This window comes from Cyclopterus lumpus, chromosome 5 (assembly GCF_009769545.1).
Source record: "Cyclopterus lumpus isolate fCycLum1 chromosome 5, fCycLum1.pri, whole genome shotgun sequence".
NCBI lineage: Eukaryota > Metazoa > Chordata > Actinopteri > Perciformes > Cyclopteridae > Cyclopterus > Cyclopterus lumpus.
Window position 1 is genome coordinate 19606612 of NC_046970.1, and position 20933 is coordinate 19627544.

A 20933-nucleotide genomic window follows, 5' to 3' on the forward strand; every position below is an offset into this window, starting at 1 on the left:
TCCGTTCCTCTTCAGCACAGATTGCCAGTGACCACAATAACGCCTGTAAGAAAAAGAGAAAATCACAATTAGAAAACATCACCAAGGGTTTATTTGACTTCATGTCTTGGTGATTAACTTTAGAAATAAATCAACTAATTGATGGCTCCACCGGGTGCCTAACGAGACACAGGTGACCCGACGACAGTGATTGCTGTAGGCCTTGGATCTGGCCATGTGAGAAAGGTACTGAGGGAACCTTCTCACAATGGACAGATGTAAATGCTTTTTTTATTGATTGCGGCACTGAGATCTAAGAACATTTCCTGGAAAAGAAAGAGCACATATGGTCAACGATACTAACGTGTTTAAAGTGGTCAGGGTTTAAAGACCAGAATATAATACTTTCATAGCTTACTCGATATTGACTGAGATATAAAAAGACTCGACGTCTGTACCTATCTTTGTTATAATAGATTGTATGGGGTTCTTTTGTCCTCAGAAAGGACATGGAATGAGTGTCTGTTAATGAAAGGAAAAGACAATTTTATTAACAGTAACACATAAATAATGCATAAGCATGATGTATTATAACGTTCACCATAAACAGAAGAGATACTATTAAACAGGAGTCAGCATAGAGCCAAAATATGGCTTGGTTTTTCTCTGAAATATAAACATACTATATATTATATATAATGTCTCAATATCTCCCCTAGCTATTGGATTCATGTGTCATTTATCTTCATATTCATTTCACATGTTGGTCATGACCTTTACTGTGGAGACAGTGGTTGATTGGCCAGTGTTTCGCTCAGCAGTCCGGATATTTGTTACTGCTACAGAGGGCCACAGTCTGTGGTTTTAATAGATCGAGTATTTCAGGTCGTGTGATAAAAATGCATGAGATTTGAAATGTTTGAAATGGCACGCGATGAACATATCACCAACACACATACACTACTAATGCTGGTAAACAATTAAAGAGACACAAAAATGAGTGCGATGTGATATTTTGTCCAAATTAGGTTTGCATTCAGGGTCATTTAAAAGCCCATTGATCAAGAAAAAGCCAAAAAGAAATTACAGCTTTTAACCAGATGATCAGTGATATTCAAAATAGATTGTTTAACCTCCCAAACCTTGATATTTCTAAGTGGCTCCGAGGGAGGTTCCTTAAACACATCAGAGACCTTTTCAGGGCTCTGCTTCAACTTCATTGCAAAAAGCAGCATATAAAGCAAACTCAGATATTTCTAAGTCAAATAGGCTGCCTGGAAACCATCCAACCATAGCAGAGGTTCATTTGTGCTGAAAATGGAGTGTCTATTAAATCGGTGCCTCACCTTGACACAGTCTGTTGAGCAGAGTAATTAAGCAAACTCTGCAGTTCAAACATGAGATTCTATCATAATGAATATTTCACTTGACATAGATAGATAAATAACGAGGATTAATTCCAATTTTAGACAGTTTTGTGCTAAAAAATACATGCACATGTCGATAGAAAGGGATTATTTTTGCTGCTGTTGACACTGTTTGTGTGTTTCCAAGTGGGTCTGTGTGTTTCTGCGTCCTCACTATAAACAATATCTCTGCTGTTGAAATGGATCCACTACATCTGGAGGTCAGGCCTTATATTCAATCTTGAGCACATTGAAAAAAAAAATCCATTAGGGTTCATCTTTCCTGCATCAGCCATTCTATTGTGGTGCTGCAGTGAGATCTGTTTTCATCAGGCAGATTCAATACGTGAGCTGGGCAATGAAAAGAGTGCAATAGAGTTGGATGAAGAGAGGAGGGGTGAGAATGGAGGGGGCGGGGGGCGGCATTGTGGGTAGGAAAGCAAGAAATTGCAAAGAGGAAAGAGGTAACTCTTATTCAAAATGAGCATATGCCTCCAGTTTTCCGTACCTCCTGGATTTCATTATTAGATATTTTAGAGATAATTCAGTTGAGTGAAATAAGGTTATTCTATCTCAACAAAAGGTTCAGAGCTTCTGGTTTCTAAATGCGTGCCTATGTAATTCAAGTTTAGAAGTACTCCATTGCACGTGCAACATATGAACATAGAATAAATAGGGCGATTATATAACAAAAAGGATTTAGAGTAGAGCCGTATTACAGCAGTTGATCGTAGGACGGGGGCTGTTGGCGAACTGTGAGACTAAACAGTGTTCAGATTTAGATCTCTCGGTGGATACAACAGTGGATTGTGGGTGGATCCTCCAGACCAATGACAACTAACAAGATTTTCACTCACATGCAAACTGAAATCGAGAGAATATTAAAGAACGACTCGCTGCATGTTCCGTTACCGGATTTCAAAACGGACCTTTTGACATTTGAGGTGAGAAATAGGGCATGCGGTTGCTAAATCTATTTTCATTTTTGATTGAAAAGGTTAGTTAAAAAGTATTTGGGGAGTTTCCAGAGAATTCCCGCGATTGCCGTTCGCAGTGGTTTATTTGATGAATTGTTTCTGCAGTCTTAAAATAATAGTGTACACAACCTTGTACCTTTGCCTTTTATGTTGGCTTCAAACTCTTTTGTTTAAAATAAATTGTTCTTTGGTCACGATTCATCTCATAATTGGTTGCTTGGTTCCATGCTTAAAACTCATCTCAAAATGTTGAGGATTATTTTTAGCTGCAGATTAATACACATTTGGTTAGCAAGAGAGTATTTACAGATTGTGGACTTGACTCTTCATGGTCACTGTAATGAAGGAACATATTAGCCAGTTTGTTTTTAATAGGAAAACCACAATGGAGTTCTTTGGCTACACGGACAATGCTTGTTTGTAGATCCAAATCGAGCGATCCATTTTTTTTTGGGACAAAACAAAACAATTAAGTGATATCAATTTGGGTTTTTAGGGACTTGCAATTGGCATCTTTCACTAATTTCTGACATTATACAAACCCAACCATGAATCAACAAGATGTCGAAATATTTTGCAGATTTATCGGCCCACTTGTCAATCGAATACATTGTTGGATTTAATTTTTGCCAGCATAACACAACTGTAATATGTTGCCAGTCTAATTCTTTAGCTTGATACAAAATTCTGAGCATATTTTCTGCTTCCACATGACTCCACATGAAACAAGGCGACGGTTGAGTCTGCGGCTAGAAGCTAACGCTGCTAACATCGCTAACAGTGCAAACAACGGCAACAGTGCTGACAGAGCTAACGGTGTTTCCCTGAGAGGGAACCGGCGGGTGAGTGCTACGCTAACCCTGCCGGTCAGGGCGGCGTTCTCTGCTGTAACCATCATTTAATGCTCTGAATATCATATTATAGACAACCTTGACGTTTAAATTATTAATATCAGGAGTTGAGAGAAGCTAACTGTACCGTCCAAGCAGGTGGGGATTTTTTTCTCTCTGCTGACTCTCCAAACCTGAAAGATATAATTGACTGTACGTAATTGTGTAAAGAGGCCATTTTCAATTCATACTTTTTCTTTTTTTTCTGTTGCTTATTGTGTTGCGGTCTGAAGCCCCTCCTGGCCAAACCTGATATCTTTCAGAGAGCTCTTTTCTCTGATGCTCTGATGCACTTGGCAGGGCCTTCCTCTCTGTTAATGCCCCCACTGTCATACCATCTACAAGTTCCAAAACACATTAGACATTTAATAGCCATGCTCAGGTTGCATTGATCTTATCAATACAGCCCAGAAAGATACACATCTCTGCTGCTGCTAGTGAATAATGTCTGGACTCACAAGTGAAGTGGCCTTGTTGTTGTCTAATATGTCTTTATTTACACCAAAACTTGCCAAAAGCAAAACTATTTTATCATTGGCTTGATATGTATGATATTCACACCTGTGCTCTGGCAACATCTGCAATCTATTTGAACAGAAAGGCTCCACATTCAATTATGGTACAAAAAAAAATGCACCCTTAAATTTGAATGACATGGATGCCAGCGACTGGAATAAATTATCTTTGATTAAGGTTTTTTCATGTTCCTCAATGATGCATGCAATATTAGCCATCATCAAACTGGCTCGAGTGTGATGCTTTGAATATGTAACAGTTGATGAATGCATAATCAGCCGGAGGATGTTGTGTTTAACTGCTATGTATTAGCAGAAAGAGCTATATGCAGCCTTAGCTCCATCAAACTCCCAGGTATTATCTCATTTGTTATTTTCCAGAATGCAAGATGTGAATCCGCCTAAATGAGGGTCAGTTCATTTGAAATGAGGGTGGTCTGCTTGCTGTATTCATAGTCAAATTCATATTCTTTCTTTTGTTACCCACATCTAAATGTAAGAATTTCCGCCCAAGCTCCTTATCTGCAGTTGTTGAGGTTAATTATCAAGTGTTAATCCCACCCTGATTGTCATGTTAAATTGGGGGGATGCCTGTGTTTTCTTCTCTTTCTTTCTTTTCTACTCGCGAGGCATTAAGTGCTTCTGGCAGGTGCTCGCTCTCCAAGACTGCGTGAATGAAATATGAGCTGCAATGTCAACTGAACTTGTCACAGACAAGCTGGGATGAATTAATGATAAGAGAGCAGAGGTGTTTTTTAATGTGTTCTCTCTCTGATGGAAGGTCTCACCAAATGTATTATCGCATACTGTACACCTGCTGGATTTTGTATAAACATGAAACAGGTAAAACAAGGTGGATTAGAGATGAGGTGATGCATTTTTAGAGAAAATCTTGGTCCACTAATTCAAAGTCTGAACAAACGATTTGTTCGTCACCTTGACTTTACAGAAATACTGTAATTAAATGAGTTTCTACTTTTCCAATATGGACTTTAATGGAATAGGTAAGACAACTTCCTGCTCTTTAAGGCTTTGCCTCATTCTATACTTTTCATTCAGATGAAGAAAACCTATTTCTCCTTTGAAAGACCTTCATTTTCAGTCATTTTTTAAAGGGATTAGAGCCTCTGCGGAAAATGATGGAATGTCTGTCGCTTTCCACCACAGTTCAACAAGCCCAGTGATAGACTGGGACTTGTATTAGTTATTCCAATGTTGATTCAGGCATAGATGATTTTGAATGATCATTGCCCTCAGTGGAACAAAAAAAAGCACTGATGGCCTCTTGAAATCTGCTGCGGGGAAAAAAAAGAAAGCTGTTCTTTTAAACTGTTTCCCTCTTTTTCTTTCTCCACTTTTTTGTGATTATTTATTTTGAAATTGTCCCTTAGGCTAATGTTCCATTTGGCATTTCACACCTCCCTCTCCCATAAATGAACAATCACAGCCATAAATCACTGGACAAACAGAGACTTGTGCAAACCCTAAAAGGTTCAGAGATTTATGTAACACATTCATGTTTTCCACTTCCTCATTTTAGTACTCCACTGGTAAAGCCTAGCTAATAAAAGGTCCTATTAATATTTCCTGTTGCTTAGCAACGGCAGGCAGCAAGTAATAGCATTCCGTCGAAAAATAGATGACCGATAAGGAAAAATTCAATTCTTTTCTCATCTCCTGGGAGAAAGTGCCTTATTTTTCTGGCAATGTGATATGAAACTGTAGTTGTATATTAAGAAATATCTTAAAAGAAATATAGGTTATTTTCCAATTTCATCTTTTTGGGGGGGATTCTATTGCAACGGCAGCTCATCTATTTTCTCCAGCCTGATAAAGCCAATTAACCTATCGGATTAAGCTAATCAGAGGATAAGGTGTGGACTTAATTTCTTTATTTGTAATCAAAAATTCTACAAAGATGGTGTTAAATAACACACAAAGCTAACTTTAAAAGGATCAGTTATATGAGATGAATTAGGTTGTATAATTTAAACGTGTTTTGTACAAACACAGGCCAGTATGGAGTGCTATGCAAAATCCCTTTTAATAACGCTGCCTATCAGTGTGATCTCAGGTAATGGATTAGGATCTCCATGGTGACAATTTTCAATTTAGATAATTCATCACATCATATTTCAAAAACAACTGAGTAAAAGATGCGTTATCACACACATGTTGTTGTCGCAGTCCTCATCCATACTGTAGATGTGATCAACAGTGGCATTCAAGCAAAGAACAGAAGCTAAAGAAACAAAGGCAGATTCAGCTGCAGGAGATAGCCGGTGTTATGAAGCAGATACATAGATAAGGGATTTCATATTACACTTAGCCACGGGCCCCTGCTGAGATTTATCATGCCATGAAATCGTGTCCATATTGCACTGTGGCCTATCTCAAGCATCCATCGGCTCATTCTGCTTTCACCACCAGGAATATTCTGCCCTGGTGGCGGCGCAGAGCCGTCCCATGTCATCTCACTCAGGGACGTCTCCCCTGCTGTGCCACCAGCCACCAGTTCAGCACAACACTGCCACTCTGTCTGCTAATGTGCCACAAGAGTGGCTCGAGCCGGGCTGATTACTACACTTTGTGTATTCATGTAACGCATGAATGTGCTGCGTTACTGTCATCCAGCACCGAGAGGCAGAAGCTACAGGCACATTTCATGGGTAGCGTCCGGTCTTGATGGTGCCATGCAGGAAACGTTTCTAGAAATGATGAGATGATTGTCACAGTTTACGTTTGGTATCAGAATAGAAAGAAACGCGGCAACACAAAATGAGTCTGTTTTGATTATTCAAAAACAGATGAACATTGACAACGTAATAATACTACTACAAAAAATCTGTTTTAAAATACAAGAAAATATAGTAGCAATTATTTTGTATCACTTTTTCTCACTAAGAGAGGGATTAGTTTCTCTATCCTTTCCATTTTCTGAGCTCTTTGTAGTAAAAACAACTTCCCCTAACCACCCGATTTAGTGATCTGTGTGGTCTTGCAGTATAAAGTACAACAATTAGATTGGGACATTTAATCTGATTGAAGACCTGTTTAAAGGGATTCTTTTATAAAATATGTGTTTTCTTTGGGAATAAATATGTCAAAACAAAAGCAGTAAGCCTCATGCATACTGTACCTTAGTGACCATGTTTGATCACACGTAAAGTACCATATCAATAGCAATGAGTTCATTTGTTTTGGTAATCCGCTGCCTAGTCCAAAACAGGAGAATACGGTGGAGATAGCTTCTGTCAGAAATGTGCGAGAGGATTTCACACCCATAGAAATCACCTCACCGTGACCTGCGCCATGCAGTACTGTATGCTCCCACTTTTCATTTGTGTGCTCTTTCTTGTTTTTGTGTTCATTATTTCTGCATCTACATTCATTTTTGTTGTTGTTGTACGAGCACAGGCTGACACACACGCACACACACACACACACACACACACACACACGCACGCACACACACCCTTTGACACGGCAGCCAGGAGTCTCATTAGTGGCAGCAGAGGAGCCGTGCCGTCTGCTGTCAAGAGTGTGTGTCCCTACTGCTCCTCACAACCGTCTCCTACATGTCATGTCAGGCAAGCCTCTGATTCTCTGACGCCGTGCTTTGTGAGGTGAGCTCGGAGACACGCCCGGGCTGAGAGGGGAGCGGGACCGGGGGAGAAAGAGACAGTGAGAGAGAACAAGGGAGAGAGAGAATAAAGACTGAGGAACAAGTGAGAGAACTGGGAAAGGGGGAGAGAAAATAAAAGCAAAGGAGGTTCTGACATTAGCGGTAATGAGGAACATGGAGGATGGCGCCGAGGGGGACATCCTGACATTACTATCTGCAAATCCACCACTGCCTTGTTGCTGCCACAGATTCACTCTGAGAGGCGTTCAGGGTGGTGCAGTACTTTTCAAATCAACAGTCAATCACGACCGGGGACGTCAGCCTCTTTGTGCAAACGCCTCCAGCAATACTTTTAGATTTAGTCATTAATAATAATGATATTAACAGCCACAAGCATTAAGTTATTTACGCTCAAAGGAAAATAAAATGCCAACACATTTTGTATTCAACATCATAAAAGTTGACCTTTTTACCCTACTTCTGTTTTTTATTTGTATTTTGAGCTTTTGTTTGTATGGCACAACTTTAAAAAAAGTAACTCTCAGGTATTTTATGAAAATATCAAACGCGTTGGCGCAGACTCCGTTTGGCTTTGGGATATATAATCGCATTCCACTCCAACACGCTCTTGTTTTTTTCTCTTTTCAAGTTTGTGTCGAAAACTCATAATTATTTTCTTGCGCTGTTAGTTTGTGGCTGCTTTTCTGCCAGATTAATAACTTGATCACAGTTCCGAGGTGCAAGAGCAAGTTTTTCACATTTTTCCTCCTGACTAGCATGTAATTGGAACGATTGAAAGTGACCTTATAGTGTCTTGTTTTGCCAACATGGAGTCACTGCCAAGCTGTTAAACAAAATGAGGTTTTAATAGCGTGTTGCTAAATGCAGTTGGCTGGTGGTACACCTGGATCACAGCATCATATTACAGCTGAATCAAAGTCTCCTTGTCTTATTGAATCATATTTTACAAGTAATCTTAAATTCATTTAAAAAAATACGTACAATTAAGCTTCAACACATCTTTTTAAACATCCCGGCATCCGCTGCCCATCATATCTCCGTACTTAGCGTCTGTCTGATGTCACAAAAAGGCAGAAGGAGCGTTTTGCCTTTGCTTTCAGACTTAAGTAGCGTATGATTCATAAATCCACTCTCTTATTAATTCTCCTCAGCTTGTGTAAATGACCCTCCTGGGTATATATAAGCTTGATAAACTGAAGACATGGATGAAGGGAGAGAGAAGAAGAAGAGAGAGAGGGAGGAAGGGGAGGGAGGTGTGGAGGCTCGAAGGCTCTTTGAGGAACAGAGTTGTTAGTGCTTTGCCCTCGGGGTGAATGAGAAGTAGCTTTGAGGCCCAGGGTTGGCTCCCCACCTAAAGGCGTGTTTACCACCGTGTTGCGCGGCGGCTGTGCTTTTGAAGGATCAGTCTTGAACGCGCCTCTAATTAAAGCTGTCATGGCTGGGTGCCTGCAGGGATAATGTTCTATTATTATAGTCATTTGTTTCAATTAAACGCTGGGTGATTTTACAATAGCAGCCGTGAACCTGTGTGAAGTGAGCCATCACTCTAAACAAGATGGCTCCAGTCAAGCAGGCAGTGGGGAGAGGAAAGTCTCGGGACTCTCAGGAGCGTTGATCACCGCGCATTCAAACAGGGGCAGGGCGGGACAGAGAGGGCCTGAGTGTGTGATTAAAGCAGACCGGCAGGTGGTGTCTCTTTTAAAATCAAAATACAAACACATTTTAAATACATTTTTAAAAAAATAAAAGAAGCTTAATCATGAGCAAACATATTCACCTTTCATTTACATTTCAGAGTAAACTACAAGTGAATAGACCCTGCACTGAATTGAAAACTGACACGCTGAAGATTCATTGACTCATTTTTCAGACGATGATAAAAGTTAAAGCGCATACATTCATTGATTCTATAGCATCGAGAGACTGGTTTATTACGATGCTCGGGCATTAAAATCTCGCAAAGCAATCACCCTGCTAATGTAAATGATGAAACAGATGCCACTCTGGTATAATCATCATAAGGACAGAGCAAGGTTAGCTGCTTCAGTCTCCTCTTTCTCCTTGTGGCTGTATGGAGCTCTCCTCTCCCCTTTTCTCATCTCTGTGCTGGTGGTCAAATCCCCTTAGCTAAATCAAATGGTGCAGGCAATTGGAGCGGCCGTGAAACCATTTCAAAGGTAGGGTCAGCAGGAGCAGGAGAACAATGGCTTTGTGATATTCCATCTCGCACACAATGTGCTACACATAATTGGAAAGCCTTTGTTATTTGACTCCCATTTGACTATGATGTACAAGATGTGAATACAAACACGACAGGCGTAACGATGGCAGAGGAGCGCGCTCGCACCGAGTTTCCTGGCTTTACATCACAGTTTAGGTCTGCCTGGCTGCTCGTCACCAAAAAGCAATATCTAACTGTCCTCTTGCTAACTTTGGAGATGGATTTTAGTCCTAAAGTCATGTTTTTTGTGTGTCTTTTTCCGCTGTTAGGTCTGTTTGCCTCTCTCTCTCTTCCAGCGTCATCTTTCCTTTTTTTTTCCCTTTTCCATCTCTCCACTTATGAGAGACTCAGATCTCCTGGGGCCTTACAACAAACAAGTAAATTGCTGGGGGTTAAGCACAGCTACAATGCCCAAGAGAACTTAGAATCCAACTTTATAAGTGATCTAAATATAGATTACTATAGATTTAGGGCACTGCATCGCTCAAGTTGGCAGCTACTGGTTCATAACTGTACCACAAAATACAGCAGTTCAGAAAAAGCCTGAACGAGTTAGCTCCTTCATCATAGAATAAGTCTACTTGCTATCTTTCTCAACGTACAACCGTCGATCAGGTTCATCCCACTCAAAAAAAAGAAGACATCATGACATAATTGTCATGCTTTGCCATAGAACAAGTCATATATCCAGGAAAAAAATCAGTATTATAAGCTGTCCATGAGAAGGCCGAATGTGTTAAATACTAAAAGCAGAGTGTGCAGTGACCAACCACATCCTGTTACTCACCGTGCCCCCCCCCCCTTCCTCCCATTGGATGATACCATTAGGAATTACCATACAGTACCTATGGCAAACCAGCAACCTTTGTCAGATTCTTTCATAATATTTGAACAGCCGTCTGCTGCTCGCTTTATTTTAGCTCAGGCTTGATTGGCGCTATGTGATAACTTCTTGCTCTTTTCGTCTCACACAGGTGAAAGCACCAACTAAAAACACACAGAGACATTTTAAAAAAGTGACATAAGAGTAACTGTGGAGCGCATTATCACAGCGGGAATGTTTTGGAGTAATGAGCGCTAGTCCTTTAGGTGTCAGCTGCTTTTAGTAACTGTAAAAAGGTTGCATACGCTTTCATACTTAGGAGTCAGTGTCTCTGTGATTTTTACAGTAGCCGTAGTATCCGTTTCATTACTTTCCCCGATGTGCAATACTACATTTGTATGTGTGTTTTCTGGTGACTTGCTGCTTCATTAGTTAGGACAGAGCCCTCAGCTCTAATGGAAATTGAGTCAATACTGTGGCAGATGAACGTGTGCTGGATTCAAACTAAAATCAAGAAATACGGTGAATTATTCATTTTTCTGCTGAAAATGAATGTCATTTGACTCGTTTCTTCCCACAAGAATAAGGTGAATCGGTATGCAACGTAGAAAATACAGTAACAAAAATATAGTGTCACAAATGAATCAGTTAAAAATGGGAATTTAAAAAATGTATTTCTGTACATCTGATCTTTCCTGTTTCTACCATTACGAGGGCTGACACCCGGTACCCACAATGCCACGGTGCCTTCCCCCGGTGAACTCTCTGCATGTCTCCTTTTTGTTTATATTAAACATGGTGTGGCTCAGATTAAAGGGTGACAATTTTGCCTGGAGGCTGTTGCTATGGAAATGCGTCTGCTATAGCTATGATAGGCCATTCATGTTTGATTAATTGGTTTTTCAATGCTTCTTGGTTTGTGAGGACCCTTAAAGAGCAAGTCCATGGCAAATGGAAAATTAATGGATTTCTATTTCCTTCGCTTTCCCCTTTCTTCCTCTTTTCTCCCCGCCTGTCTCACTACTTATTTTGCTGAAGCTGTTTCCTCATGTTTTAAGAAGTGTAGTGATGGTGTTGTGAATTATGATTGAAGTTGGAGATTGCCATGGGATGGGGGAGGTTAGAGCTTGGTTATTTGAAATGCAAAAGGAATGTCTTTGTTCATGGCTGGCTTTTGTGTGCAGCTGCTGAGGCAAACACAGAATCTAATGTCGCGTGAATATTATGAGTTTCCAAAGCAGGCCAGAGCCTCGTACAACATTACTTTGTTGTGCATTTGGATTCTAGCAATCTACTGGGACCAATTATGATTAGAGAGCCGAGCCTTCATCTTTGAACCTCTACTCGTGTTTATCAGGACCTCATATGCTCGGGCCTTTTCAATTTGATCTTTTTAGCACTTCACTAATGTGTAATGTATTATTTAACTCATAAATATTTAAAAGAGCTAACAAATGCTAGTTCATCACTTTCTGATCTGTAAATTGCCAAACATTCCCATTTATGCCTACATTAAAAGCCTCCTTTGGTGCATGCTCATGTTCTGTCCTGATGAATCTTGAAGAAAAGCTTTTCATGTAGTTATTACTGAAGATCTTTTAAGATGGCTAAGAGCAGAACTTTGTGAGAGTCTGATTCTGTAATCACTCTGAAGGATGCTCTCCATGTGGGGGTCATTCTCCAGCGGCGAACACCATTTGTGTTTCAATTTTTGGGCCCCAAGTGTTGAAAAAGCTGTTGTTAAACATGGCAGTAAGTGATATTTTTCTCTTTCATAGCATACAGTGAGCATAATACATCTGCAGGGGGTTGATAAGGTTGTTATCAATGCCATTGACGCAACGATTGCTGAGCAAGGTAATTAGATTTCTGACTTCTTATTACTTCCACCAAAACACCAACCAGGTCATTGTGTCTTAAGGACCCTGGTGGGCCTGCACTTATGGGACTTCCTAGTGATAGCCTATATGTAAATATAAGTCAATAGAAATTAACTATTTTACCTTTAATTGTTATAGGGAGGTCCCTTGAGTTAAGTGATAATGGGCCTGTGAGTTATATATCTGACTGTTGAACATTTGGCTTGAGGTACCATTCCAACTTGTAGTTGTGTGGAAAACTTTGAGTTGAATTGAATGGTGGAAAAAACGTCTTTATTGTGGTTTTCATTGAAAAACGTGCAACAACTGAGTGTTTTGGCTACTTATACAGCAGAATGAGCTTGTTAGCAAACAGTTGCTCATCTTTCACATCTAGCAACAATATTAGCATTCATTTAGGAGTCTTATCACTGGAATTTAAATCTCATATTCACTCTCATTGTAGCTCCTTTTTTGGTCTCCATCGACTCCTGATTAAAGTATCTGGCTCTTTAGCTGGTACATGCTTCACTATGTTCACCAACTAGTCGCTAACTGGCAACTGTTTGGTGTCAGGCAGGCAGTGTGTAGTGAGCATCTGTCTTCTGTGGACTTCTTGGTCATAAAAAAATGAAAGGACTTAAAACACTGTATAGCCTGAGGGGACTCTCTATAGCTTCAACTCTACAAGCTGTCATGGGATCTATGTAAGATTAAAAAATACCGCTTACAGTAGCTGCTCTCAATAGCTGTCCCTTCTTCTAGTATTGACAATAATTTAAAAATATGTTTTACTTAAAAAATCACCTTTAAAAGGGTATGTTTGGCTCACGTTTGCTTGATGGACAGCATTTGCTTGTCTCCGCCCATCACATCCAGCCCTACTGACTGCTGCTCTCATCAGATTCCATCCAACTCCAGCTCACTGAAAATCTAGATTTTCCTACTTTTTTATAGGTATACGAACCAACAGTGAACGAGAACAGCCTGAAAGATTTCACGTTCTTCTTTTTTTAGAAAGATATTCAGCTTATTAACCACCTTGCTCCCAATATTCAAATGTGATCGCCGGTATAAAGGTCAGTGGTACCAAAAAGCAAAAGATAAAATTGGCCACAAACCTGCAAGTTGGAAAATAGTGTCTGTTACTGTCTTGAGAAAAGACAGTTGCAATTGTCTTCTTTTTTTTCCAACAGACATGCCCTCATTCACAACAAGTAATCTTTGCTCTTACTTTCGCTTTTGTCCAACTAATATTTCTCGCAAATTAGAAAATGTAATGTCACCCCTCCTCCAAGTCTTTGCATATTTGGCTAATTGGCAAACTTTTATTACTTTGAGTAGAGGAGAAGATGGTAAGCTGGTGTTCTTCTCTCACCCCAGATGCAGGAGATGGCTTTGCACCACCACCAACAGCAACACCATCACCAGCACCCAGATGGCTCTCATTATGACCCCGCCCGTAACCACCCCTGATAAACGCTCACCTCCGATACTCCCCAACCCCATGATTGCAACTGACCCAGCTAAACCCTCAGGTCAGCAGGAGTGCACTGCCTCATGGTTCCCCTTCACCTCCCGGAAGTAAATCGGCCACACCCTCCCCCTCAAGCTCCAATCAGGAGGAGGAGACTGATCCTCATTCGAAGGTACTAATGTGGCAACGCTTGTCTGGCTTGTAGTAGTGGAGTAGGAGGCGAGGGCTTGGCAGTGCTCCTCAGAGATGGTTTGCATGCGAGTGTTGAGCCTAAACGGGAATTCAGGGGTGCTGAATGCTTTTGCTTTTATATTGGGTTGGGTGGAAAACTGGCATGGTTGCAACATTTTGCTGTTGAGGAGAACTGAAGCCATGTTTTTCTTTCTTTCTGTATTTGATGGTGTGGCGGAGTGTGGTGTCATATTTGAAAAGAAAATTGACTTGAAACATTTACTTCACGATTGAGTGTTGGCAATCATATCTTATTTGGTCATCGGAGTTACATACAATCTAGTTTGAAAACTACTTCTCCTTCATTTAAATCACTCATTCGTTTAAATGAGAAGAGAAGGACACTTGTTTAGATTCGTTTGATTTATGTAAATCTGCTTTCATAAATTGCTCACCAACCAATGTCTCTGTGGAATTGCTTCGTTTCCATCAGGGGGAATGTGAATGTGTGTATAATTGAATTGGCCACATCCAGATTCTTCTGTGTATTTAAATGCTAGCTTGCAGTGATGCAGTGTAACAAGAAGGGGATCCTTTAGTTAAAGAAAAGAAAAATATATCCCTGTATATACATATTTGCTGTGCTTCTCACTGTGTGTGTGTGAATAAAAATGATTACCATCACTCCTATCAGAAAGTAATTCCATTTGCTCTCTCCAGTTCACTGAGACCACATCAAAGCCAGAGCCGATATAGCAGGCGATTTAAAATTCCTTTCACCCCCATGGCATGAAAGTCTGAATTTATGACTTGCTCAACAACTGAAAAATAAAGATTTGAAGAGGTTTGATAAATTGAACGAACAGATGTTTATTTTTTAACCATTGTCGGTGTGAAATGTTATTGTCAGTGAAGCATGGATGCAATATTCAAACTGACTAACCGTCGAACAGAGAGCTTGAGGTTATGCATTTAACAATGTTTACATATTTCACCTGGACCCAATGTTGGAAGAATTCATCATAGATGCAATTATTCCCTCCAGTTGAATTGGCAGCCCTGGTTTCTGCAGTGTCAATAAGTCGTTTTGTTTTTTGTGTGCTTTTGATGGTCTTCCAGATCACGGGCGAGAAGCGGCCGTCTTCAGAGATGATGAAGCCCAAGCCCAAACCCCAAAAAAAGAAGAAGAAGAAGGATCCCAATGAGCCGACAAAGCCTGTGTCAGCCTACGCCTTGTTCTTCAGAGACACCCAGGCCGCCATTAAAGGACAGAATCCCAACGCCACCTTCGGAGACGTATCCAAGATAGTGGCCTCCATGTGGGACGGATTGGGAGAGGAGCAGAAACAGGTAGATTAATATTCTCAGATTACAAATTGACTGTTAATTGATCCTTCAAGCATTACTATATAACGTCTGAAAGAAGGGTTTGGCAATGCTCAGCTTTAAAAAGCACTGGGAATACAACGCTGACATTACGTTGTATTACTTTATTATCATCTTTAAAGTTGAAATAGGGAACTTGGGAGAACATGTGTCCAGCAAATTATTGAGCAACCGTAACATTAGTTTGCAGTTTGGGTGTCTAACCAGCTGGCGAATCCTTTTTATCCCTGATTTTGGTCTCTACCAACTCCTGAGGGAAATATCTGGCTTTAGCTGCTCCACTGTTCACCAGCTAGTTGCTAACTTTATCTGAACATAGAGAACATTGGGCTTTGAGAACAACTGCCTGCTGCAGCCAAAAACAATTCTGTATTCGAGCCTCATTGTGGGGCTGATTCACGTCTGGACTCAGCTAATAATGCATTTTACAACTTCTAGGCCCCCCTGATTTAAATTAGTGCTGATTTACAAATGTTTTTTTTCCAACACAAGTCTATGAGAAAAAGGCTTTTTTGGCCCCATGGCATCACGCGACCGACGCGGAAGTTGTAATTCAACCGTTTGACCACTATGTCAAATTTGCTTCAATGCATTGCACTCCTTCAGGGAGTTTGCTATAAGCACAACCAGAACAATAAAACCACAACATGGAGCTCACTCTGTGGCTGCATCCCCAAGACTAACACATTTTACAAACCAAGAGATCCTTTGTTCATGACACTTTTTAACAGTCAAATATAAGTTACTAGCATGAATTTAGTGTAAACCCGCTCCACCAGCCCAGTTAAATATTTTAGGTTTTGGTCATGCAACTTCACAGGTCAGGTTCACCACAAATACTGTAAACTCTGTCGGTCATGCAGCTACAAAGATTTAACAATATGGCTTGCAGCTCTGGTATTGCTTGTCACAATATTATGTCCTTCTGACTAGTTAATATGGCTGCTTGGCAGGTAGCCAGTTAGAACGTTTTAAGAGAAAGTGCAGTCATGGTAAATTGTTTATATAATAGGAGCATCCTTCATACGTGATACATTATAGCCAGAAAACATGGTTATGATCAAGCTAACGATGCCAAAAGTGTATTACCAACCGTATTTGTTTCTTGTATGCTAAAACTGCATAATAATATGTATTTAAGAAGAGGAACGATGATGCAGCACCAGAAAATTAGGATTTTCTTTTCAAATTAGATAGTTCCGTAATGGCAACTTATATATAGTGAAGCATAAACGATATTTCCATCCACGCAGAATTAACAGTTATTATGCAGTGATAACCGTATATTGAAAGAAGTGAAAAGTGCGTTGCCATCAGCAGTGTAGACATATTTCCCTGAACATTTTCAGGAGTCCATTTTATTTTATGACTTGGCCTGTGCATACGGAACTGTATTAACATTTACTGCAGTTTAGAGCATTTCCACCTGGAACATTTTCTATTTCATTTTAGCTTTCTAAACCAACAGTCAAGTCAAAGAAATAGAAATAGAAAACCGGTGTCTATGTGGTTTTGGTAACAAATGGTGGTGTGAAATGAATGGAAAACGAGACAGTCTGATGACCATGCGCAGGCTCATATTTTTTAGAATATCCAGTCAGGGTGCAGCCTATTGGGTGTCAAATAAAAGCACCTGTCTCCATGACAAAGTGCAGCCCATTCTCCTCAGCCCCAGCCACCGTCGACTAGACCCCATCTAGCATGTGTGTGTTTTTCTCCCACCAAACCTACTTTATACGCTAGACTTTGGAGGCCGTCTGTCCCTTTTATTTGCAGTTAATTTTTGCCGCCTTCACCGGGGCTCTTCACCATGAATCTTCATTTCGCCGCTGACACCCTTGAATGTGAATTCCTCATTTCCTGTCCTTTTATTTATATCTGTTGCCTGGTGATTTGATCATGCTGGGAATACAAGATTAGCAATTGCCTTGTCCTTGGTTTTGCCTCAAGGACATCTGCTCCTGAAATGTTATTGTTTGTGCTTCTTAACCCTTTGTGTCCCGGCTTCTTTTTCACCTTAGATTTTGCACTGTCGATGCATCTCTCTCTTTTGCTCTCTTTCTCTCTTTCTTTCTCTCTCTCTTTTCTTTCCTCCCCCCCCACCCAATGCATTTGTCCTTCACAGTATTACCTGGGAACAGAGACGAAACCATTAAAAAAAAAAAGAAAAAGATCCATTTATTGTGCCATTCCACCACTAATTCTTTTATTTGTTTGTGCATTCATGTGTTGAATCAAACGTGGCACCTCGAAAAGACACATAATTAACGCTTAAAGGTAATGATCTCATTATGGAATGAAATGTAGGACCCCGTCTGGGCAATAACACTGTGATTGCTCTAATTATTCTCTGTGACTAACACTGTCACTTATTCCATGAACTTGATAACCGTGTATTTACAGAGTTTAACCAATTCAGCATGTTAATAGTCATTAAAAGATATACAAATGTCTGCCTTCTGTTTCAACAACATATTAAAGCATGCATGATCCACAACTGCTGACCAGTAATGTTCGGGTGAAATACATTTAGGATAAAACCTCTTCATGCCAGGGGCTCGTACCTAAAACATGTTCACTCTCTGCTCTGGGCCAGTTTTTTTCTTTTCGTTCTTTTTCCAACATAGGCCGTCACGTCTCCTCTATAGGGCCGATGAGGTGTGTTCTATAATGTCAGTCAGACCCTGTGGAGCCAAGTAGGAGCAGCAGAATGTAAACAGCCCTTCCCCTACACACAGCTTTGTTTTAACTAGAACGCGACCCCTGTTTCCAATTACCTATAGTACTTCTCAGACGCATCATGCAGCAGAATTCACATAAATGGAGTGAAGGCGGCATGTTTTATTGCTGTATTTTATTGAAGAAGTGTCATTGTTGTGATTTGTGTTCCTTCTGCAATTCTTGGTTGTTGTTTTTTTTTTTTTTTGCTTGCTTCAGTGTGTATTTTCCCCACTTTGATAGCATTCTTGTGTATTCTCCAGTGTCGCCCTTGAGTTTGGGTTGAACAAAGTTTTGTGTTTTTTTTTTTAATTCATGTTTATGTTTATCGTTTCCTTTTTATTAATATGTTTTCAGACGCCGGCACGCTTTACGGCGTTCTTTTTTTTTTAATTCCCGAAGGTCTTTGTTTTATAGCGCAAGATCAATGCGTTATTTGGGCTGTTATTCCTCAAGGTGACGACATGTTAAAGCTGCCCCAGAAACACAAAAGAACATGTTTCTTGTTTTTGTTATTTAAGATTAAGATCAATTCTCCTTTTTTCTTTTTCTTTTTTTTTTACAGCAGTGGGGAGTAACAATGATAATGTAGTTGAGTAGGAGGGAGGAGATGCTTTAGTTATATTTAATTGAGTCTGCTGTGTTGGAGGATAGAAATAAAAGGAAAAGACTGTCACTTTGTCTAAACTGCATACTTTGCTATCAAACTCCTGGAGGATGAGTTTTAGCATCTAACGATGATTTTTATCTATTTTCTATTATTTATTCTGCCTCTTTGTCTTGCTTTGACATACACTTAAATGTGTTTTGTTTCTTTTTTTTAAAAATCCTCTCCCCTCCTCTCCTCTCCACTTCCTCTCTTCCTCCTCTCACCGGTCGCTCGGCTTTTCGGTCGTCGGGGTAATCACTCCCTTCAGTGTCAGCAGGGTGCGGAGTTATTGTCTTCTGTAATTAACTGGTTATCAAACAAGAACATTTCATTAAGGTACAATTAGGGGCTAATTCAGGCGGGACACCTCTGTGTCAGGATTACGATGGAGGCATATGCTCTCCCCTTGCAGCTTTGTTATTTTTAATTCATACTGACACTGCAGCCCTCTGACGCTTCAATTGCTAATGAATCCACTCACTTTGGAATAATTAGACATCCTTAGGCATGGTAATTTATTTAAAAGTATCCGTCGTTGCGCGAATCATTAGCTGTGTTAAATTGATTTGAAATTAAAGCTGCTGGGAGAAGTTTGGGGTTCATTAAAGAGGCAGCCATGGCTCTATCAATATTTAAAGGGTTGAGGGGGTTGTCACTTTTTTTTCTTTTTTCTTTCTTTTTTTTTTTTTTTTTTTCTTTCATTCATTTCTTAATGGAGATTATCTGTTTGTATTATGAAAGTCTGCGGCGTATTCCTGCATTTTTGGACTTCCTATTGCAATGCAAACTTGTTCCAAAGATGAATATCACGGAGGGGAAATAATAATAAATGTGTAAAAAGAGTTGAGTGAGAGGATGACATCATGTGTTTAAGCAAGAGATTCTGTCCGTCTTCATCCCAGTTTTGTTTGCTGTTCTGTGTGTATGTCTGTTTATTGTTTATTTACTGTGTGTGTGTTAGCAGCTGCCAGCCTTTGTGCATTTGGCAACCCATGAATGCTTAATGGTTATTCTACCCCACCTCTTTGAGTGAAATGACCCCATCCATGGAGCCACAGACTGTCTCACACTGAGGATCAGTAATTACCCCGCTGCATTCAACACACGTTCTCCTTCATATTAAAATGCTCCAGAGAGGAGCTGAGATCTGAGAGTCTTCCTCATCGATTTAAGGGTGGACTTTTTTGCGACTTGTTTTCCCCGCATCAAAAAGGCGGTGGCAGCTATAAAGAGCCTGTGAGTGACATGTGATGACATTAACTCGAATTCCCTGTCTTAACGCATCATTTGAGGTTCATTCAGAAGGCTTGAGATTGCCTCTTTAAGAATGCTGTTTTGAATTCTTTTATTTCTTCCCCCTTCTCGTCTGAATGATTTGCTGGGACATCAGCTCTGATTAGGAGATGAGCTACAGCCTTAATAGAGGAAGAGGCTGGAAAGCGACCCACAACATGACAAACAGCTTCTCGTTGGTCCTTTAGTGTCATAAAACTCAATTTTCACGTTGATGCGCGAACGCTTTCTCTGCATTTCATTCTGGACATTTTGAAGGAATACATGATTCCAATGCAGATGGACTAATCTCCTTCACTTGATAACCGTGCAATGAATACATTTTATAGTTGTTGTTTTTTTTGTCACAGAGCTCACTGCCTGTTCATACAATCACACCATGACTCCCAAAATCTCATCCACATCAGTCGGTGTGGACCACTGCTTCATTTTAGCCTTTGGCATCACCTTGTAATCAATCGTTGTTGTTGTTGTGTTTGTTCCTGCAGAACTACAAGAGGAAAACAGAGGCTGCTAAGAAGGAGTACCTGAAAGCCCTGGCCGCCTACAGAGCTAGTCTGGTTTCCAAGGTAACGGGGGTCACATCTTTGATATACATGGGTCAGCGGCGATATAAGGGATAATGAATTAGACAGAGTATTCCTCTCACTCTTATTCCAAGGAAAGGGTCCACTTGCTGCATAGAGGGGTCAGTGTGTGTATGTGTGTGTGTGTGTGCTCGGAGGAGAACAGTGAAAATTAGGTTTCAAACACACCCAATTCGCAACCTGTGGAGAAATGAAATAAGTAACAGTACACGTCTGTGTGCACGCGCTCGTTATCGTGCACATGTAAGAGCAGAAGTGAGCATTACCCACCATTTGCTGTCCTCCTGGTGTTTCTGTCTTCCCTGATGGGCCTCTAATGTGCTAGCTGAGGCTTGC

At 40.4% G+C, this 20933-nt stretch overlaps 1 protein-coding gene across 1 annotated transcript in view; it reads left to right on the top strand.

The window, feature by feature from the left end:
* Positions 1-20933, top strand: part of LOC117730868 (TOX high mobility group box family member 2-like) — an 84730-nt gene that overhangs the window by 60290 nt on the left and 3507 nt on the right. Inside the window, 5 exon segments of the mRNA XM_034532919.1 lie at positions 13700-13788; positions 13790-13832; positions 13834-13965; positions 15084-15314; positions 20499-20579. Coding sequence (XP_034388810.1) covers positions 13700-13788; positions 13790-13832; positions 13834-13965; positions 15084-15314; positions 20499-20579 — 576 coding nt within the window.